General features: G+C 41.5%; 2 protein-coding genes across 3 annotated transcripts in view; one reads left to right on the top strand and one right to left on the bottom strand.

Annotated features, from left to right (window-relative positions):
• The first annotated feature begins 8,803 nt into the window (after positions 1 to 8,803).
• The window catches only part of rnf208 (ring finger protein 208), a 14,773-nt gene continuing 2,384 nt past the window's right edge, over positions 8,804 to 21,192 (top strand). Inside the window, exons 1-2 of the mRNA XM_034192874.1 lie at positions 8,804 to 9,206; positions 9,331 to 9,441. The gene's annotated coding sequence lies outside the window, so the exon portion shown is untranslated. The remainder of the gene's footprint in view (positions 9,207 to 9,330; positions 9,442 to 21,192) is intronic.
• si:dkey-106l3.7 overlaps positions 17,602 to 21,192 on the bottom strand; it is a 25,137-nt gene continuing 21,546 nt past the window's right edge. For both annotated transcript variants that reach the window (XM_034192871.1, XM_034192872.1), the window contains exon 8: positions 17,602 to 20,227. In XM_034192871.1, the coding sequence (XP_034048762.1) occupies positions 20,163 to 20,227 (65 nt within the window). In that variant the 3' untranslated portion in view covers positions 17,602 to 20,162. The remainder of the gene's footprint in view (positions 20,228 to 21,192) is intronic.

Raw genomic sequence — 21,192 nt, 5'->3', positions numbered from 1 at the left:
TATTAGAGAAAAAATTACTCATAACCATCCCAAAGACGTATCGTTATCTTTGGCTGCTTTCAGTGATGCCGGTATTTGGTTAGACTCTTTCTCTCCGATTGTTCTGTCTGAGTTATTTTCATTAGTTACTTCATCCAAACCATCAACATGTTTATTAGACCCCATTCCTACCAGGCTGCTCAAGGAAGCCCTACCATTATTTAATGCTTCGATCTTAAATATGATCAATCTATCTTTGTTAGTTGGCTATGTACCACAGGCTTTTAAGGTGGCAGTAATTAAACCATTACTTAAAAAGCCATCACTTGACCCAGCTATCTTAGCTAATTATAGGCCAATCTCCAACCTTCCTTTTCTCTCAAAAATTCTTGAAAGGGTAGTTGTAAAACAGCTAACTGATCATCTGCAGAGGAATGGTCTATTTGAAGAGTTTCAGTCAGGTTTTAGAATTCATCATAGTACAGAAACAGCATTAGTGAAGGTTACAAATGATCTTCTTATGGCCTCGGACAGTGGACTCATCTCTGTGCTTGTTCTGTTAGACCTCAGTGCTGCTTTTGATACTGTTGACCATAAAATTTTATTACAGAGATTAGAGCATGCCATAGGTATTAAAGGCACTGCGCTGCGGTGGTTTGAACCATATTTGTCTAATAGATTACAATTTGTTCATGTAAATGGGGAATCTTCTTCACAGACTAAAGTTAATTATGGAGTTCCACAAGGTTCTGTGCTAGGACCAATTTTATTCACTTTATACATGCTTCCCTTAGGCAGTATTATTAGACGGTATTGCTTAAATTTTCATTGTTACGCAGATGATACCCAGCTTTATCTATCCATGAAGCCAGAGGACACACACCAATTAGCTAAACTGCAGGATTGTCTTACAGACATAAAGACATGGATGACCTCTAATTTCCTGCTTTTAAACTCAGATAAAACTGAAGTTATTGTACTTGGCCCCACAAATCTTAGAAACATGGTGTCTAACCAGATCCTTACTCTGGATGGCATTACCCTGACCTCTAGTAATACTGTGAGAAATCTTGGAGTCATTTTTGATCAGGATATGTCATTCAAAGCGCATATTAAACAAATATGTAGGACTGCTTTTTTGCATTTACGCAATATCTCTAAAATCAGAAAGGTCTTGTCTCAGAGTGATGCTGAAAAACTAATTCATGCATTTATTTCCTCTAGGCTGGACTATTGTAATTCATTATTATCAGGTTGTCCTAAAAGTTCCCTAAAAAGCCTTCAGTTAATTCAAAATGCTGCAGCTAGAGTACTGACGGGGACTAGAAGGAGAGAGCATATCTCACCCATATTGGCCTCTCTTCATTGGCTTCCTGTTAATTCTAGAATAGAATTTAAAATTCTTCTTCTTACTTATAAGGTTTTGAATAATCAGGTCCCATCTTATCTTAGGGACCTCATAGTACCATATCACCCCAATAGAGCGCTTCGCTCTCAGACTGCAGGCTTACTTGTAGTTCCTAGGGTTTGTAAGAGTAGAATGGGAGGCAGAGCCTTCAGCTTTCAGGCTCCTCTCCTGTGGAACCAGCTCCCAATTCAGATCAGGGAGACAGACACCCTCTCTACTTTTAAGATTAGGCTTAAAACTTTCCTTTTTGCTAAAGCTTATAGTTAGGGCTGGATCAGGTGACCCTGAACCATCCCTTAGTTATGCTGCTATAGACTGCTGGGGGGTTCCCATGATGCACTGTTTCTTTCTCTTTTTGCTCTGTATGCACCACTCTGCATTTAATCATTAGTGATCGATCTCTGCTCCCCTCCACAGCATGTCTTTTTCCTGGTTCTCTCCCTCAGCCCCAACCAGTCCCAGCAGAAGACTGCCCCTCCCTGAGCCTGGTTCTGCTGGAGGTTTCTTCCTGTTAAAAGGGAGTTTTTCCTTCCCACTGTAGCCAAGTGCTTGCTCACAGGGGGTCGTTTTGACCGTTGGGGTTTTACATAATTATTGTATGGCCTTGCCTTACAATATAAAGCGCCTTGGGGCAACTGTTTGTTGTGATTTGGCGCTATATAAAAAAATTGATTGATTATCTGTAGTTCAAGCTACAGTGTGTAGAATTTAGTGTCATCTATTGGTGAGATTGCAAATTGCCTTATGCAACTGCCAGTCATGATTTTGTTTGTTTCATTCCATGTCTGTGTGACATACTTTGCAATAGTCTGCGTGAGAACTCATAACCTCCAGGACAAGAGGCAGACACTCTAACCACGATGCAAAAACCCATGGGCTCTAGTGTCTGTTCTAGAGCGCCTTTCGGATTGCACAGCACCTCCTGTTGGCCTCCCTTAGATTGCTAATCAATGCCCCTATTCCTACACACTGTAGCTTTAACATACTGAGAACAGCAGCACCTTTAATGTGCACGATTAGTGAATGATTTATGGTTTGTGCCCCAGACTAAAGTGTTTTTCTCTGTGTAATCCTGATTCTTCACCAGCTTTATTTAACTTTAAATCAGCTTTGATAATATGTGTGGCAGTGATTTTCCTAACAAAGCGCAGTGGAAGGTACGAACATGGTGGCCTCAGTAAGAAAAGGCACTTTGCTTGCTGCATCCCAAATGCCATCTGTCAGCCACGGTACCCGCTCTGATGAGTAATGAGCGGACCATATATGTTTAGAAATCCTTTAAAATTGCCAACAAACACACACTTGACAGTGATACACGACGTGTTATGAGAACAGGTCAGTATTTGAAAAAAGGAGCCAAAACGATCTTTAGTAATGATAAATTCATAATATACGTTGTTAAATAATACTCGTTTGAGCCTGCCTGGTCGGTATGTTTGTTTCATTAAGTCCAAACCTTCCTTTTGGAGAATGACATTCTTTGCTATTATGTTTCTTTCCAATAGAGGCTGAAAACCAAGAAGGGAAAAAACATATAGGAGAAAGAATTAAACATGTCCAAAACTGCGGTGAGTGTCATATTATAGACAACTTCAGGGTCCTGTGAACCTTTGTGCACGTGGAGTGGTTCTAGTTGCGTGCTAATGTGGTGTTGCATGGACATTTGTTGTTTCCTCAGTTATTGGGAAATTAAGGACCTTCTGGGATGAGACTATCAGTCGGACATAACCTGGGTGTGATTCGTCCTGGGACTTGGAAAAAAAAACGTATATATACATTAACTTACATTTGAATGCCTTCGGTGACCACATTTCATGCTGGTTTGCATTTCTTTTCTTTGTGCATGATGAGCAGTGATGCCATTTTCATTATACATACAACTGCCAAGTTGAACCACAATTCCAAGCACGCAGGGGATGAAAACTGTTGACTTATTCAAAATGGCTGATCAAACAGCATCCGATAAAAACTACTGTAATTATCACGAGATAAAGAGGGATATCATGACGTCAAAGCTGTACAGGATGCAACTGATGAATAGGGCAGTGCAGTCTCGTTTTAACCCCTGCGTGACATGGCGGGATTTGACCATTTCCGGGGACAGCCGGCACGAACGCAGCAGCCTGGGTATTAGTCTCTCCCCACAAACAGCGTCACTTCAAATGGAAAAATGGTGTACTATTATGTTTTCGGCTGTAATCACTGAAGCAGTGGCAAGAAGTCCAGTTTTTCGGTTCCCATTGGAGAAGGGAAGACGAGGCAAATGGGAGAGGTCGTGACGGTAAGTGTTAACCTAGACCAGAGTAGCTGCATTCTTCCACCTGCACAGCTCCCTCGAAACGTTTGAGCTCTGAGTTATAAACAAACTGCAACACATGTCCACTTTCCACTGCATTGTCATTTTTTTCTTTGCATTTTCACTGTCACTGCATATAATTTGCCCAGAAACTCAGATGGTTTCTGATGGGGGCTGTACACAAATTACGTCATATTTTACCCCGTTAGCTCCCGCCCTCAAACGAGACTGTGCTGCCCAATTTCAAGCTCAAAGGGTAGGGTTAGCTTTGAGCAGAATCCTACATTTGAGTAGTTTAAATCACAATAGGTGCCATACTAACAGAAATTCGTGGTTTGCACACGGTACCATATCAGTAGCACCAGCATAACTGGCTAGTAGCCATACTAGCTAGCTAGCACTACTCTTCAGGCTATTTATGGAGCTAGATCACTATCAAGGGCAACCGTGATTATTGCATGCCTGTTTGTCACAGTTAGAAGCCGTGACATTCTGAATGCATATGAGATCCGGACTTTACGAGCAAAGTTGGGTCAGATTACTTTGAAATGTACCCATCACTGTTAAAATGTTAATTCATTTAAAACTAGAAGCACTCAGAGAGTGCAAACCTCCGCCAAGGCCATGGGGTCACTGACGCCATAACATCTACACGCCGTGGAATCATTGAACCTAAAAAAGTCTAACAATGTTTGCTCAGTAGTAAAAAAAGTTTCATCTGCTGTGACTGGATAGCATGTATCCTTAGCGCTTGGCATCACAGTTTATTGCAAATTGCACCTTTCCCAGAAGCTACTGTCACCTGAGCACTGATATTGATATTGCATGTGCTTGTAGACAAAAACAAATGAGAGAAATTCAATTTATTATTCGACTAAACAGCAAATATATTCATTTTTTAACATTTATGAAACACTTCTCTAAACAAGGAAATAGGGTCACTGACCCTAAAGAGATTCCCTCCTTGGCACAGTGATCTATTTCTTTTTGTCTCTTTCTCTAAAATTGTATATAATAATCATTAGATTATTAATATATAAACAAAAATAAATGTAAGAAATATTACAATTTGAAAACAAATGCACCCGAACGTGATGACAGCTGCAACTGCTTAATGCTAACTTTAACATTGAAAATGCCATAGACATGCTAACACATTAGCATCGGGATCTGGATCATGATCCGGATCACCACTAAAATTTAATCACTTGTTCCTCTTGTCATTTCCAACCACTCCACAAAATTTCAACTAAAATAAATGTAAGAAATATTACAATTTGAAAACAAATGCACCCGAACGTGATGACAGCTGCAACTGCTTAATGCTAACTTTTAACACTGAAAATGCCATAGACATGCTAACGCGTTAGCATCGGGATCCGGATCGTGATCTGAATCACCACTAAAATTTAATCACTTGTTCCTCTTGTCATTTCCAACCACTCCACAAAATTTCATCAAAATCCTTTCAAAACTTTTTGAGTTATCCTGCAGACAGAAAGACAAACAAACAAACGCGACCGAAAACATAACCTCCTTGGTGGAGGTAATGAATTATTAGGTTACTTTGATATTTGTAATAGGGTAATACAAATAGTTCTACCTTATTTTATTTTGAGATATGTAAATTTGAAATCAACATCAGAATTTGTGTCTGCTAACTTGACAGTGAAATAAACTTACAGGACTTACAGACTCTGATCCGCTTCAATCTATGATATCCAGGGATAGGCACCAGCAACAATGGGCGTCAGGGCCTGTATAGAAGTTACTTCATCATTAACAACAGGGTACAGCACACAAAGTGTTGCAGTTCCTACAGTGCAAATTATTAACATTTCTGCCATTCTTTTACATCTGAGGGTTCAAAGTGCTTTCGTGATGCCTCATGTTTACCCATTCACCAGGCTACCATAGAAGACCTTCTCTGCTACAAAGCTATTTGAGCTTAGTGCCTTGCACACAGCACCGCCGTTCGGCATAAGCAGACTACGCAGCCTGCGTGGGGCACCAACCATGTTGCACTAGTTTGCAGGGCCTCCAATTGACTGAAAAATGTGTTGAAATTATTACATTATTACATTTCAAAATCAATATTAATTATTTATGAATAGGCCCATCGTTTTTGTCTTTAAACATTGTGTAGGCCCCTACCCCATTACTTAATTGGGACAAATTAACAGTTTTTTTGCCTAATATAAAGCCCCCATCCACCCCTGCCCCGATTCCCTGAAATGGTACAGCCCTGTTTGCGTCTTTCTCTGTTCGCTGTGTCGCCTAACCAGGGTTGCCAGATGTGACGATTTCCAGTCCAATAAATGCTCAAAAATGCAAGGAGGCACTAAATCCTGCGCAATTTGAACTGAGTTTAGTTGGTGGGGGAACTGTAGAGTGCTCCATTCCCCCTTAGGGTAAGGAAAGGGTGACACCTGCTGGTAAACTTTTGCATTTGTTGTGGTTGTGTATGGTTTCTCAATGCCACTACTGTTTTGCTTGATGTGTAGTATTGAGCATTTTAATATTTAGGTATTTTTCTATGTGTCCATAATTTAATATAATATAATGGTTTCATGTAGTTTTCCTATCATTATGGAATACACCGGATACTAGATAACATAATATAATGAAGTGTTTTACGGGGGGGGGGGGTTTCTCTTGTATGGGGGTAGGGGGGCCTCCCTGAGCAGTTATGCTTAGGGCCTCCAAAAACTTAGCAGCAGCCCTGCTTGCACAAGTACATTTTGTTGTACAGACAAGAGTCAACACATAGCCAGTCTATACACAGGTACTGTGATTGCTATAAGGAGCAGTGGCAAAAACTCCAAATGTTTCCGAGGAAAAACTGACAGTTGTCAGGAATGTGGTTCCTATACACAAAACAAAAATGGTGCCAAATAGCACCAAGAGTGATTCTTTTAGAGCAATTAATGGTGCTATATAATACTTGTATGGACTGGGTATAGACTGTAGGGGCGTAGCTTAGGTGCCTTGATTGGCAAGGAAAGGTTTATTGACCTTGACTTTGTGGATCCTGCGGTGATCTTTGTGGAATCAACTGGATACCCTGTTTGCAGCCCTTGAAAAGCTAAATGATGAATCAGAATGTCTGGGATTACGATCATCTTGGATCAGAATAAGATCCAGGATGTCAGTGACTTCCTGGATTCAGCCATCTGAAGTGTATCTGTGTGATGAAAGTGTGTTATGTGTCGGACGCAGCCCGGAGAACCGACCAGCGTTTGAAGGACCCAGTATGAAATAAGCAGAGCACGGTACAAAGGATAACAGAGTTTAATAAACATAACAGTGATGTGATACGAAAACAACAAAAGAGTGCGCGGTCTGGCGTGGTGGATTGCGGTGCGCTCCCAGCAGCGCTAACGGTCCGGAGCCAGAAAACTGTTCGGACCCAAGGACCCCTCCGACACCCCCCAGGTGGCCGCGACAAACCGAGTCTGTGAAAGAAGAAATCACCATGTGAGTCCACACTCACACAGAGAGACCACCCAAAGGTGCACAAACAGCAAACACTTCCTGGCTTAATTGCAAATCAGCTTCCCACCCTGCAGGCATAGAACACCCTGTTCACAAAACTCCACTGCAGTGAAAGCTGATTTAAACGACTAACATACAGCTCAATATAATAAGGTGTGAGGGACACTACATTTACTGACTGTATAAATGTTAGTCACAAAACCAAACGTACCTCAGGAAGTGTGCTGACGAGCGTGAGACCTCACCCCCTCCTCTTTCACAGACCATGCATCAAACCTGGACGTTCTCTGCATCCACTGATGGGAGATGGCTCTAGAGAGGACAATCTCACCCGTCTGGTCACAAGGTCGAGTCTCTGGCCAATACACACTGTGTACTCCAGTCTTAAATGCCACCATGTTCCAATCCATGTAGATGCACCACAGCTGTGAGTCCTGACGAGCCGCAGGTGATCAGCCTCAGGTGATCAGGGTGAGGTCCTGATAAACTCAGCTACACAGCCACTCAGTCCCAAATGCGCACCACCTGGGAGGAAAACCAAAAGACAGAAACAGAAGACACACAAAAGCCAGCCAGGCACGCCAGCCACAACAAAAGTGCTGAACTTGTAGAAACTTTCACGTATCTCGGCAGTGACATCCATGACTCTGGGTACTCTTTGAGATCAAGAGACGAATGGAAAGAACTCATGGAGTCAATGCAAGATGATTTTGTGGTGTTGTGGATGCTGGGACACGAGGTACCAAAGCATGCTACCACATCTGAGTTGACTTGATTGACAAGAGTAGCTGGGAAGCAGACAGACACTCCTTTGATTCATGGACAATACGCTTTCTCACTCCAGTAGAAAGAAATATGTCAAAGTCTAAATATTTATGGGCCTACCGTAATTGCATTGCTTTTCATACCATCATGCATTTGATGTCCACATTATGTAAGCACAACCCTCTTATCCTCATTGAAATTCAATATCAAACCTTTTTTTTTTAGAACTCTGATCTGAGGATTATTATTGGTCAGCAGGGCCGCTTGAGACTACACTTACTAAAATCCTTGTTATGCAATAACAACATACTGGATGTCCAGATTTGTGCCATAAGCTTAAGACACCTCCTTTGGATTTCTGAGTAAATTTATAGACATAACATTTGGCGGTTGAGTCTCATTAAAGGATTTAAAACCTCATGAAGGAGCCAACACAAATAACTCCTCTTTAAATGTATGAATTGATTCTTGAGCCTCAGTAATTTTTATATTTCCAGTCAACAGTTACGTATTTATAGTAATTTCATGGCTTGTTTGCCCTTTTCAGACGTGCTGCTCTCCTCATATTAGATTTAATTGCATCAGCTTCCTGCATTTCCCGCATGCCTGCAAGACAGCTGCACAAACCACATGCACACATGTGCATATGTGTGTGCGCATTAATATTGCATCGAAAGTGCAAAGCTTTCAAGCAAAGTAATATTCAGGTTCTTCATTGGCTGAAATATCCTCTCTGGGTGAAAAAAAAACACCCTTTGTGATCAAGCCTGCAGAGGCACTGCAGCGTGCACTGCAGAGAGAGAGAACAGGAGAGAGAGACAGACAGAAAGAGAGAGGAGTGAAGGGGTGGGCAGATGAAACAAGCCATATACATAGAGAGGCATCCAGAGAAAGAGACAGAGAGAGAGAAGGAGAGAGGGGGAGAGAGAGTGTGTGCACGTACGTGTGAAAAATGTGCATGTGTGATTGAGTGTGTGTGCATGTAGTGAGAGAAGCAGACGCAGAGGAGGAGAAATGAACGGCTGCTGAGATACAGGAGGGCTAAAAGCAGAAGAAAAATAGAGCGATAGGTACCCCCCCACCGCCCGAGACCAGAACGAAAAGAAAGACCAGGGGGATTAAGAAAGAGGTCACATAGGTCAACGCATAGAAACCGCTGACTGAAGGAGGAAAGAAGAGGTATGGAGAAAGAAATTCTCGAAGGAGATGGTCAGCTGCATATGAGAAGAGAAGGAGCAGGCGTGAGAGAGTGAAAGACGAAAGGTACGAGAGGGGAACGGAGGGCAAAAAAGGGGATGTGGTGCATTATCAGTCAAAACATGACGCATCCACCTTGTAACAGCTTCCTCCGTCCTCCATCTTTTCCTCACTCCGCTGCTGCTGATAGAATGAAAAGAGAGCGTTTGTCCTCGCGGTAAGATGCCATCCTGCGCCGTCACACCAAAGAGGAAGACGTGTGCCGTCTACGACGTTGTGAGGAGCTCAGAAATTGGGAAAGGTGAGAGTGAGGCGTTCAGTTTGAGATCTGCATGTTACAGTTAATGCTTTGCGGGAATCAAACCCACGTCCTGCTGGGATCTCAGACAGTCAGAGGTGCTTTGTTTTGATGCATTGCATTAATCTGGGATTTGCACGGTTGTTGCATCGCGGTTGTCCATTTTGCAAGCTCACACCTGCACACTTGTTTGCAGACACATGTCGGGACAGAGTGTTTCTCTTGTGATATTTGACAAACATCCGCTCAGGTGGCTGGTGGCGGGTTGGGGTGGGGGTGGGGGTGCTGACGGGCATGGGGCAGAAACAGCCTTTTCTGTAGCTGTCAGCAGCACTGGGACATCGATGCTGCAGAGAGGATGCTCGCTACACCGTGCTCTGATTGCATAACTGCTGGTTCTGGACGCACCCCTCCCACATGTGAAGCAGCACAATGAATCCGGTCCAAACATTCACATATTTAGATGCCTGACCTCCTTCACGCAGACGATTTCACTTTGGCTCTCGTGTCACATGAGAACAACAATCGCTTCTACGTCGACCCTGCACGAAGACGACTTTCTTAACAAAAATCGAACATCTTAATCAATCAGTCCTCTGCTGTACTTATTGAGCAGCTGTGCATTTACACATAAAATGTCCATGAGGTCTGTTTCAGGCTGGGTGAGCTCCTGTCGCGCTGCGCTCTGCCATGTTGCAGAGACGGAACAAAGAGCACTTGGCTGTAATGAATTTCGAGGCAAAATGGCCGATGTCTTCCATAAATGACAAAAGTCTGAATTACTAAAAACATCTCCTGCTCACAAACTCACTAAGCACTTTAAACATTGTGCAAAAACACAATCATTGCAATCGCCAACATGTAGGAGTGTGCAAACACAGGTGGAGTGAGTGGTCCAAAACTCTCACAGTCACTCTTCATATCATGATATAATTCCTGAGAAAATGAACAAAATTTGCATGTATCATCTGCATATATACAACACTCTGTAATTTTAAGCGATTGACAGTTCACCTTTGTGAGCTACTGTCAGGCCAGTAAATCTGTGGATTTTTCCTGAAAACATGTTAATGCCGTAACATGTTATGTAAAAAAAGTGCACCATACCCCCTGCACATTCAAGCAAAGAAGTCGGGATGTTTTTGTTTGTTTGTTTTTTAACCAGCCTCAGTATGAATATAGCTGACATGTTGCTGTTAGTATGTGACACAGGGGTGCAAAACTGTCCTCTGGTCAAGAGAAAACATGAATGATTGAGCAAACAAACTAATGAAGGAATAGGTAGCCACGTAGATCGGTTGATGCATACAAACGTATATAGATGATGTACTCACAACCTGATATCCACACCTTGAATGGGTGGAGTTGGCACATATTAACAGCCAACTGTGCTCACAACCTAAAGTTAAACTCTAGATGTGTGTAGTTCACTTGTTTTATTTGACGTAGCACCTAAACTATGCTGTGAAATACTGAGTGACATGCAGAGGTTGTTTCTGGAATCCATATTATTATCACTGTATTATTGTTAATTATTGGATTGATAGGTCAGATTGGGCGTCAAACTTTGTTGTCCCTTACTGTCATTTCCTTTGTTAGGGCAACATGGTTGCCAAAGCTCCTGGTTCAACACCACCCCTGCCCATTCTCTATGTAATGTGGAGTTGCATCAGGAGGGACATCCAAATCAACATGTGGATCCATCTCAGATCTACAGTGGTGATCCGGAGTGAAAATAGGGAGAAGCCAAAGGGACTTAATAGTGTCGTATTCTTGGCCGTACCTGAGTGAGTGAAGATAATGGATTTGTATTCGTTTGGTGTTTGCCATTGTGCTAGTCTGCTTTGTGTAAACCTCCCAAAATTTCCTGTATATTTGTATTGTCGAGTGTGTCGGTAGCATGGCCCAAGCAGAAGGTCGCCCCTTTGAGTCTGGTCTGCTTGAGGTTTCTTCCTCAAATTATCAGAGGGAGTTTTTCCTTACCACTGTTGCCTGTGTGCGTGCTCTAGAAGTTGGTAAGGTTAGACCTTAATTGTGTGAAACACATCGAGGAAGCTTTGTCGTGATTTGCCGCTATGTAAATGAAATAAATTGTATTGAATTAAATAAATTGAATTGAAATGATCAGATCTCAGAAGCTAAACAGAGTATAGGTCTTGATGTGTGAGGGGGTGGGAGACTTCATAGGAAGACCATGTACAGTACAGGTTTCTCCTGGTAAAACTGGAGTTGTGTGAGGAAGGGCATGCAGATCTGTACTGATCCGCTGTGACAACCCTGATGAAAATACGGGCAGCTGAAAGACAAACAAAAGCATCTGCTTATTGTACTTATACCCTGCTTTGTTGTGATTTGGTGCTATATAATTTCAATTTATTCAATTTATAAAGCGTCAAATCACGACAACATTTCCCCAAGGCACTTCACACAAAACACAAAACAGTTCAGAACAATTTAAAATGAATTAAATACAATAAGTTAAAAACACAGTTAAAAAAGCAAAAATTAAAAGTATAAAATTTAAAAAGAGTAAACACACTATAGCACTGATGGAAAAATAGTCTTGACTTGAAGGTCTCCACAGTATCGGACTGTCTTATCGACACTGGGAGACCATTCCACAGTACTGGGGCATGATATGAAAAGGCCCTTTGAATGACAAACTTTTTCTTCACCCTCAAAACACAAAGCAGTCCTGCATCATGTGAGCGCAAGGCCCGGGACGGTACATAGGGTTTAATCGGATCAGCTGAAAAAGTCGGTGCCAGTCCATGAACAATTTTATAGGTGAATAATAGAACCTTAAAGTCTGATCGCACAGAGACAGATAGCCAATGGAGGCATGCCAAAACAGATGTAATATGGTCAAGCCTTCTGCTCTGTGTCAAAAGTCTGGCAGCAGCATTCTGAACTAACTGGAGACCTCTGATACTAGACTGAAAATAGGACATTACAATAATCTAGTCTGGAGGAAACAAATGCATGAATCAGGGTCTCAGCATCAGCCATGGACAAAATGGGACGAATCCTTGCTATATTTCACAAATGGAAGAAAGCATCTCTCGTAACATCCCTACTATGGGGACCAAAGGACAACACAGGGTCAAAAATCACCCCAAGGTTCTTCACCCTGTCCGTATGATGCATATATAAATGAATTTAAATTGAAAGTTAGACCTTAGATGTGCTCTCTGAATCTCAATCTGACGCTTGGGGCTCGGTCGGAACAGCTGATTTGCATTACTTGCGTAACATGCTCACTACCTGATTTTAGGGCCTAGGTGTGTGCATGTAGCATGTATAAATGGCCTGATGTGCGTAGCCTTAGGTGTGGGTAGTTGATTTGTATTATTCGTCGAGTGTGGTCACAGCCAAATGGTGGGTTTTTTGTTTATGTAGGGGACTTGTGTTATTCCTAGGCTACGCTCACAACCTGAAGTTGGACTCTGTCTGTATGAATTTGACTTGTATAATTTGCCTAATACACTCACAACCTGGAGCTAACGTCTCGTTTCTATATACTGTGTCCATATTATATGCCATCTTGTGTTCAATGCAAGGAATTGCATTTCTTTATGAAGGTGACAGCAGCCATGACAGGCTAATTTTGCCTGTTTTTCATCATCCAGATGTTTGGAATATGTCTACGGAATACTATAGAGATAAAAACAAGAGGCGAGAAATTCAACTCTTACAGCTACTAAACATAAGTGATATCGCAATGTGCTAAAGTTACAAAATGAACTTTCTGTTCACTTCTCAAACTATACTTAGTAACTGAAATGAAGGAGTTAGCTTATTTACTCTCCAAAACACATTAGCTTTCCAAAGCTCGCTTCCTGGCACACAACATAAATAGTTTCCACAGCAAAAGTTCAATTTTTCAGTGTAGTATTGGAGGTAAATTCCACAGACATCATGAAGGTTTCCATAGAAATGAATGGTCATCACGGCTACGTACAGCGGTATGTGGGAAAGCGCCATAAGTGGTGGGTGTGTGAATTTGACACCAGTGAATAGGACATCACAGGACAACTCATCCTTTGATGAAGTTTTGGTTATTAGATTGTAATTATGGTGAATTCAAATGCATTTGCAGACATTTCAGATGTACTTTTAGAACAGATAGCCATCAGCAGAGGCAACCTGGTGACTCATTTATGACACGAGGCTTCGTCCAGAGAGAGAGAGAGAGAGAGAGAGAGAGAGATGAAGGAAGAGAGTGCAAATGAGAGAAGATAGGAATGTTCTCGGAGAATGAATCAACCATGACCGATAGTATGCATATTAAAGCCTTTTCTGGTTCCTCGTTGGCTCTCTTCTCCCCATTTGTTTGTGCATCCGCTGGAATGCACAGGGCGGTGCAGGGTGTGGACATTTATGTGTGTCTGCAGCACTGTGTGTGTGTGTGTGTGTGTGTGTGTGTTTAATGAGGAATTTGCTGTTGTGTTCAACTCATCGAGCATCTTTGTCCTCCCTCTCCCTCCTTCTCTCCTGTTGGGCGTCTTGCTTATGATGGAGAGGTCAAATGCCTGCCATGATTTCATTAGTGTGTTGATTCGTCAGCAGATCCAGAGCTGTGTAGCCTCTGTGATAATGTGGCGGCTGGAGGAGAGAAGAGCTCCTTACGTAATCGTCGATTAGGATGAGACAAGGCCGGCCCAACAGCCGGCAATCTCCACATGTTATCAGCCCGCTTCACCAAATCAGAAAAGAATTTCAGCCGCTTCATCTGCTTCAAGCTCAAAGGCTCGTGCAGACCGGACACTGAACTTTGACACCGTCAAAGATTTTTGTTAAAAGCTGTTTACACCAGAACAGGTGAAGAATGAAGAATTTTCTATATTTTTATGAAAAAAGGTAAAAACAGAGATGGGATGAAGTCACTGTCAAGTCATTCTCAAGTCATGAATCAGCAAGTCTCAAGTCATGAATCAGCAACTCTCAAGTCTCAAGTCAGCTTGCAAACAATTGGTGGTCATTATGACTTGAGACTTGCTGATTCATGACTTGAGAGTGACTTGGTCCCACCTCTAAAAAAAATAAATAATAATAATAAAAAACCTAATAATAATAATCCACATCTGGGTTCCAGTGATCACTGAAATTAAATGTGTCCGTCCTCTTAATAAGATTGATTGGTCTAACAAAATTCATGGAGCTCAGTTGGAAAACGTTTGAGAAATTGACTGAAATATATATATATATATAAAAATGTCCAAAATCTTTATGGAAAAAGAAAGTTAAAAATAAATAAATTAATAAACATCCACATCCACATTCCAGTCAACACCAAATTATCATTATCATTAATGACTTTAAAAAACAATAATTGGGTGAACAAGTTTGAATTTATTTTGGTTCTACTCTAATTCCCACAAGGTCAAAATTATAAATACAATCACAAATATATACATACACCCCCACTAATATTTGGTTAAGCATCCCTTAACAAGCTGCACCTCGACCAGACACTTTTGGTAGCCATCATTAAGCATCTGGCATAATTCTGGCTGGATATTTGATCACTGTTCTTGGCAGAATTGATAGAGTTCATTTAAATTGGTTGGTTTCCTGGCACAGACCCTGCTTTTAAGCGTAGTCCACAAATTTTCACTCGGGTTGAGGTTGGTTCTTTGGGACTCCATTCCAGAAGCTTAATATTATCCTGCTTTATCCAACCCAGAACCAGTTTGATGTGTGTTTTCGATCATTGTCCTGTTAGAACACCCATTTGTGGTCAAGTTTCAACTGTCTCGCTGTTAATTTGAGGTGACGTTGACAAATTTGGAGGTAGTGCTCCGTCCACTTTTTGCAATGCAATAGTACCACTGGTAGCAAGAAGGCCCAGAGCATGATGCTACCACCACCATGCTTGACAGTTGGTACAGTGTTCTTAGTTTGAAAGCCTCACCTTTAGTACTCCAGACATATCCCTTGTTATTGTGGCCAGATAGCTCAATTTTTGTCTGGTCTGACCATAAAACTTTTCTCTGGAAGGCATTGGTTTGTCTATGTTGGTAGCTGCAAATTTCAGTCTAGCTTGGAGGTGTCAATTTTGGAGCAGGAGGTTCTGTCTTGGTCGGCTCCTTCTCAGTACATGGCGATGTAAAACTCACTTCACTGTGGACAGTGACACTGGTCTTCTAGCACTTTCCAGTTCATGGCAGGCTTGAGCCTTGTTGGTTCCTGGGTTGTTCATGAACATCGTAACCAATTTCCTGTCATTTGCGGGTGTCAGGTTGGATCTTCTTACAGACCTTGACAAAGTGGTGACACATCAAGGTAACTTGTACATATATACATTTGTTTGAGCTATTTATCTTGGAATCTGCAGTAGAAACGGCTCCAAGAGACCTTTCCAACTTGTGTAAATCTACAGTTCTCCTTCTTAGATCTTCACTGAGTTCCTTGGACTTTCCCATTCTTATGAGTATTGGTCAATCCAATGAATGCTGTTGGACACATGCTTCTTATGCTGGAAAGAGAAACTGCCAGTTGTAGTCAATAATGAGGAATTAATAGGCCTTTTGGCCTCATCACATTACAATGAAGACATTGTAGAACCACTTCAACACCACTTAATAAATGAATGTATGTGTATATTTGAGCTTATATGTATAGTTTTGGCCATCTTTATTAGACAAGGTCCAAAGTACAGTGCATCCAGAAAGTATTCACACCGAATCACCTATTCCACATTTTATGTTACAGCCTTATTCAAAAATGGATTAGATCTTTTTTTTTCCCTCAAAATTCTACACATAATACCCCATAATGACCACCTCCGTGTTAGTCTCACAGGACGGCTTTCAGGTGGATTTCAGACGGCTGTCGGTTGCTTTTCAGTCATGTGATTATCCGAGAAATTGAGCATGAGCCTGGACATGCCAGAACATGTCCTGTGAGGCTTCATCACAGCGTTGCTTTGCGCCATGCGGCTCCACCGCGACGCACGGAACTCTGCTCCTCTTTCCATGACAAAAACTCCTGTAACAGTGGAATGTGCCGTTCATTTCTAAACTGGACGCTGTCTTGATCCGGTATGTCATCTGACTAGCACAGGAATTGTGAAAAGACGTGGACATCAGCACTTTTTCGGCACATTGAGACAGACATGCGGAGGAGTACCGCGCATCGCGGTGGAGCCGCATGGCGCAAAGCAACACTGTGATGAAGCCTCACAGGACATGTTGGGGCATGTCCAGCTCATGCTCAATTTCTCTGATAATCACACGACTGAAAAGCAACTGACAGCCGTCTGAAATCCACCTGAAAGCCGTCCTGTGAGACCAACATGGAGGTGGTTTTGTGCCGCATAATGAACGGCTCCGTGGCGCGTCCCTCCGTTTTTCTTTCCATGAAAAAAACTCCTGTAACAGTGGAATGTGCCGAAAAAGTGCTGATGTCCACGCCTTCTGCCTTTTTGTGAAAGTCAGATGACGTCCCGGATCAACAAAGCCTTCACGTTGGAAATGATCTGGTTGTTTCAGCGGAGTTTGAGCTTGTCGATCGGCGCTCAGAGCGCGGCACGCTCTCAGCAGTTGTGAGCGGTCTTTAAACCGTCTGGAGCACTCCTTAATCTGTGTAATCCCCATAAAATATATTTTTATGATATGCAAAATAAGATGTTAAATTGCAGATATCAATTTTCTGGTGCGTTTAACAAGGTGCTAATGGGATGCTACGCGGGCTACAGCCCCATCAAGCACCACCGGCAACAGCGACAGGAACTAGGACACGTTTTATTCCTCACTGTTTTATGAAATGTGCATGAATGCATACAGAACATACAAAAGAAAATGCAGAGCAAGAAAATGGATATTTAGGGTTTTGCAGCACTGCAGTGTGAGCAAGAGCACAGCTGTGTGCGTCAAGAGATTCATCATAAAAAGATACAGTGCATTAAAAAACAAACCTTCCTCCCTGCAGCAACGCACACATTAAAAGTCACGATGGGGCTCATACGGGTTGTTTCAGCAGTTCAGACTGTTAGGTGCACCTCTCTTGTGTGAACCACAAAGGTCGGAGGGGAGGGGTAGGAAACCACTGAGACGTGCACAGATAATGAAACCAGAAATAGAACCCATGACCAGCACTGTGTTGCCTCTCCTCTTTCTCTCTTCCTCACCATGTACATCACCTCATCTGCTCAAGAATTTCTTTTTTTTTGGCCTCTGATGAATCATGTCTGTTGACAACCCAAAGCTGAGAATGAAAGATGCGTCATCCGCCCACTGCTGTGTGTCAGCTATTGTGTTTGCACAAAAATGATCATCCGCGCACTTGTTCTTTTTTCCGAAACCCACACATGCTGCATGATAAAAACGCTCCATGCAAGAATCCACTCAAATCATGGCTGATTCTTACGCATGTTAATGTCTGACTGACGCAAGACCGATAGCAATTGTTAACAGGTAGCCTGAGGAAGCCAGAATTGGGCCGCAACAGTGTCACAGTCACCTGCTGTAGCCGGTTTGTCACAAGTTTTTAGTGTGCATTTTTGGAATGTCTCACAAACAGCTGTTTATTCAAGGAAATGGAACCAGAGACTTATTATACCTACATAATTATCCAAAATATGTGTGAGAATATGTAGAATTTCTGATTCAAAATAAAGGATATTAAAAATTCTTGTCACTACACTCAATTAAAGAAACATGTTTGAAGTTGTTCCATTTAATCAATGAACTGGAAAAAAAATTCCAATTTACCAACCAGGATTTTTGGGTCCAGGTGACAAAACCAAATGCAGTATTTAAATTTTTACTGTGTATGTGGCGATAACGTTGTTTTTTATTATTATTATTATTATTTTATTTTATTTTTTTACTAGATTGGTTTAAAATTTCCAAAACCACTGATTAATAATTGGGCAACACAGACCCTCTTTAGAGTGCATACTGTAGTTCCACCCAAAATGCAGTATACCTTGTAATATTAAAGGAAATAGTTTTCTCCAATTTAATATATGTGCTACTACTACTACTAATACTACTACTGCTACTACTACTACTTGTCATGATTCATGGTGTCTTGGCCCTGAAGGTTGTAGGAGGCATATGCAGACTCACAGACACAGGTGCAGGATTAAGAAAAAGGGCTTTATCTGGTAAGCAGGCAACAGGTTTGGTACACAGGATATCAGTCAACATAGTGGAGGTACAGGCAGGCAGCAAGCTGAGGCAAAGTCCAAAAACAAGCAACGTTCCAAATACACAGCGTCAAGGAGTTCACAGAGCTGAGGCAGAGGCAGAGTCAAAAAATGAGCAGAGTTCAGGGATTAGACAAGGCAGAGATCGATAACACAAGCAAGGTCAGAAATACAAGAAGACAAAACAGGACTATGGTGTGAGGCTGGAAAGTGCAAAAATACAACAAGCTGGCGAGGGACTGTGAGACTATTAGGCCTTAAATACTAGTGGAATAGTCAGGGTGAGAACAGGTGTGCTGTGCAGAAGGTGCTGGAAGGGGGTGTGACCAGGGAAGACAGAGGTAAGAGCAAGAGAGTGCACTGAGGCAAAAGCAAAGTGAACTGGGGCAAGATAACTAAGTGGCAGAAAAACCACCGGTGCAAAACGTAACATTCTTGACAAACCATAATAAACGTGAACAAAACAAAAGGACAAAACTAAGAACTAAAGTGGCGAGTCAAAAAGTGGAAACCCAGAAAACTAATGATTATAACTAAAACTAGATTGGACCTGTTACAGAAAAATGAATACAATAAAAGTGGCAAAGCTAACTATTGGTTAAATAGAGAATAAATGCTGAGCAGAAAATAAAACCGGTGACTACATAATGAAGCAATGAATAACTGACACACAATAAACAATAACAGAAAATAAAGCCCAAGACTAACAGAACACAGCCTGACACTAAGACACTGAAGATAAATAAAGCAAAACCAGAGAATATATAACTACTACAGAAGATCATGAATAAATGAATGACTACACAACTAAAGGATAAACAACGCATGAACCGGTTACTACAGTATACACAATGGAAAGCAATAAACAAAATCTTAAAAGACAAAGTATGAATATATGGGAAATAAAACTAGAGAACCACAGAGGAAATAAATCAATAAACTAATACCTAAACCCTGAACCGGGGCCAACTATGACACTACTACTACTACTAATAATAATAATAATATTTTTGCCTTAACAATCTTTTGTTGTTGTTGTTAAAAAAAAGCACGAATGCACCCATTGACAAATATGGGCCCAGTCCCGGAGCCTCGCACCCCGCCGCTGCAATTGGCCTGTTTCATTTGTGATTAAATTCCTCTTATAAATAAACCCGCCTACTTCAGTAGAATATTCAGAGTACATGATGGAATATAACCATAAAAAATACATTTTAAATAAGTTATTTTAAAATGTTTGGATTTTGCCATTATATGTATAATACTATAGGTTGCATTCCATTCAACAAAACTTTATGTATGAATAAAACATCTTCATGTTATGATGATCATTAAAAACCTGTTTTAAAATCATTTATCCCCTTATTGTGTTCTTCACAAACTACTACATGCAGAGTTCACATTTGCATAGATCCAAATTTTGTGTTTTGACTTCAAAGTAGAACAAATACTAAAAGTGGCTGTACATCAAACGTGAGGAGAGCAGGTTGTCCATTAATCAAACGGTCGGTGGTTTGATTCCTGCTTCTTGTTGCCTATGTTTTGAAGTGTCCTTGAAGAAGAGGTTGAACTACAAATATCCTCCGATGTGTCTACTTCTGTGACGGGTGAATGAATGTGATTGAAAGAAACTTCCTGTAGGATGAAAAATGAGTAAGCATGCATTAGCTGGATATTTTGTAGCATACTGGCTACAACAAAGCAATGTGACCCATTTGCACTGTGCCCCAGAACAAGTGGCAAGATATTAATTATTGTCTGGCCATCACAGGGTGCAACATTCATACAGGAACAGTTGAGTGAAGTATTCCATATTTATAGAAAACTCTCAAAGATTTATAGCATCTATAAAGAATATGTGAATTTAAAGCCACAATGTGCAAGATTTAGGGGTGTTTCTTAGCAGAAATAGAATATGCCATTCATAGCCATCTGTTTGAATTTACCTATTTACCTGCACTAACAAATCAATCTGTTTTCATAAACTTACAATGAGGCCTTTATATCTAGTTGGGAGTTGGCCCTCCAGTGGCCAGTAAGTGTTTTGAAATGAACTATCAATACACTTACTGGCCACTTTATTAGGTACACTTTGCTAGTACTGGGTTGGTGCCCCTTTTGCCTTCTATTCTTTGTGTCATACTTTCAACAAGATGTTTGGAAACATTCCTCAGAGATGTTGGTCCATATTGACATGATGGCATCATGCAGTCACCCATTCAACCAGTCTGCCCATTCTCCTTTGACCTCTGATATCAACAAGGCATTTTTGTCCACACAATTGCCGTTTACTGGATATCTTCTCTTTTTTGTACAATTCTCTGTAAACCCTAGAAATGGTTGTGTGTGAAAATCCCAGTAGATCAGCAGTTCCTGAAATACTCAGACCAACCCATCTGGAGCCAAACTCCGTGCCACGTTCAAAGTCAATTAAATCCCCTTTCTTCCCCATTCTGATGCTCAGTTTGAACTTCAGCAAGTCATCTTCACCACGTCTCGATGCCTAAATGCATTGAGCTACTGCCATGTAATTGGCTGATTAGTTATTTGTGTTAACAAGCAATTGAACAGGTGTACCTAATGAAGTGGCCGGTGAGCGC

This window comes from Thalassophryne amazonica, chromosome 17, assembly GCF_902500255.1.
Source record: "Thalassophryne amazonica chromosome 17, fThaAma1.1, whole genome shotgun sequence".
Taxonomy (NCBI): Eukaryota; Metazoa; Chordata; class Actinopteri; order Batrachoidiformes; family Batrachoididae; genus Thalassophryne; species Thalassophryne amazonica.
The sequence above is the reverse complement of the archived record's forward strand: the minus strand, read 5'-3'. Positions and strand labels throughout refer to the sequence as shown.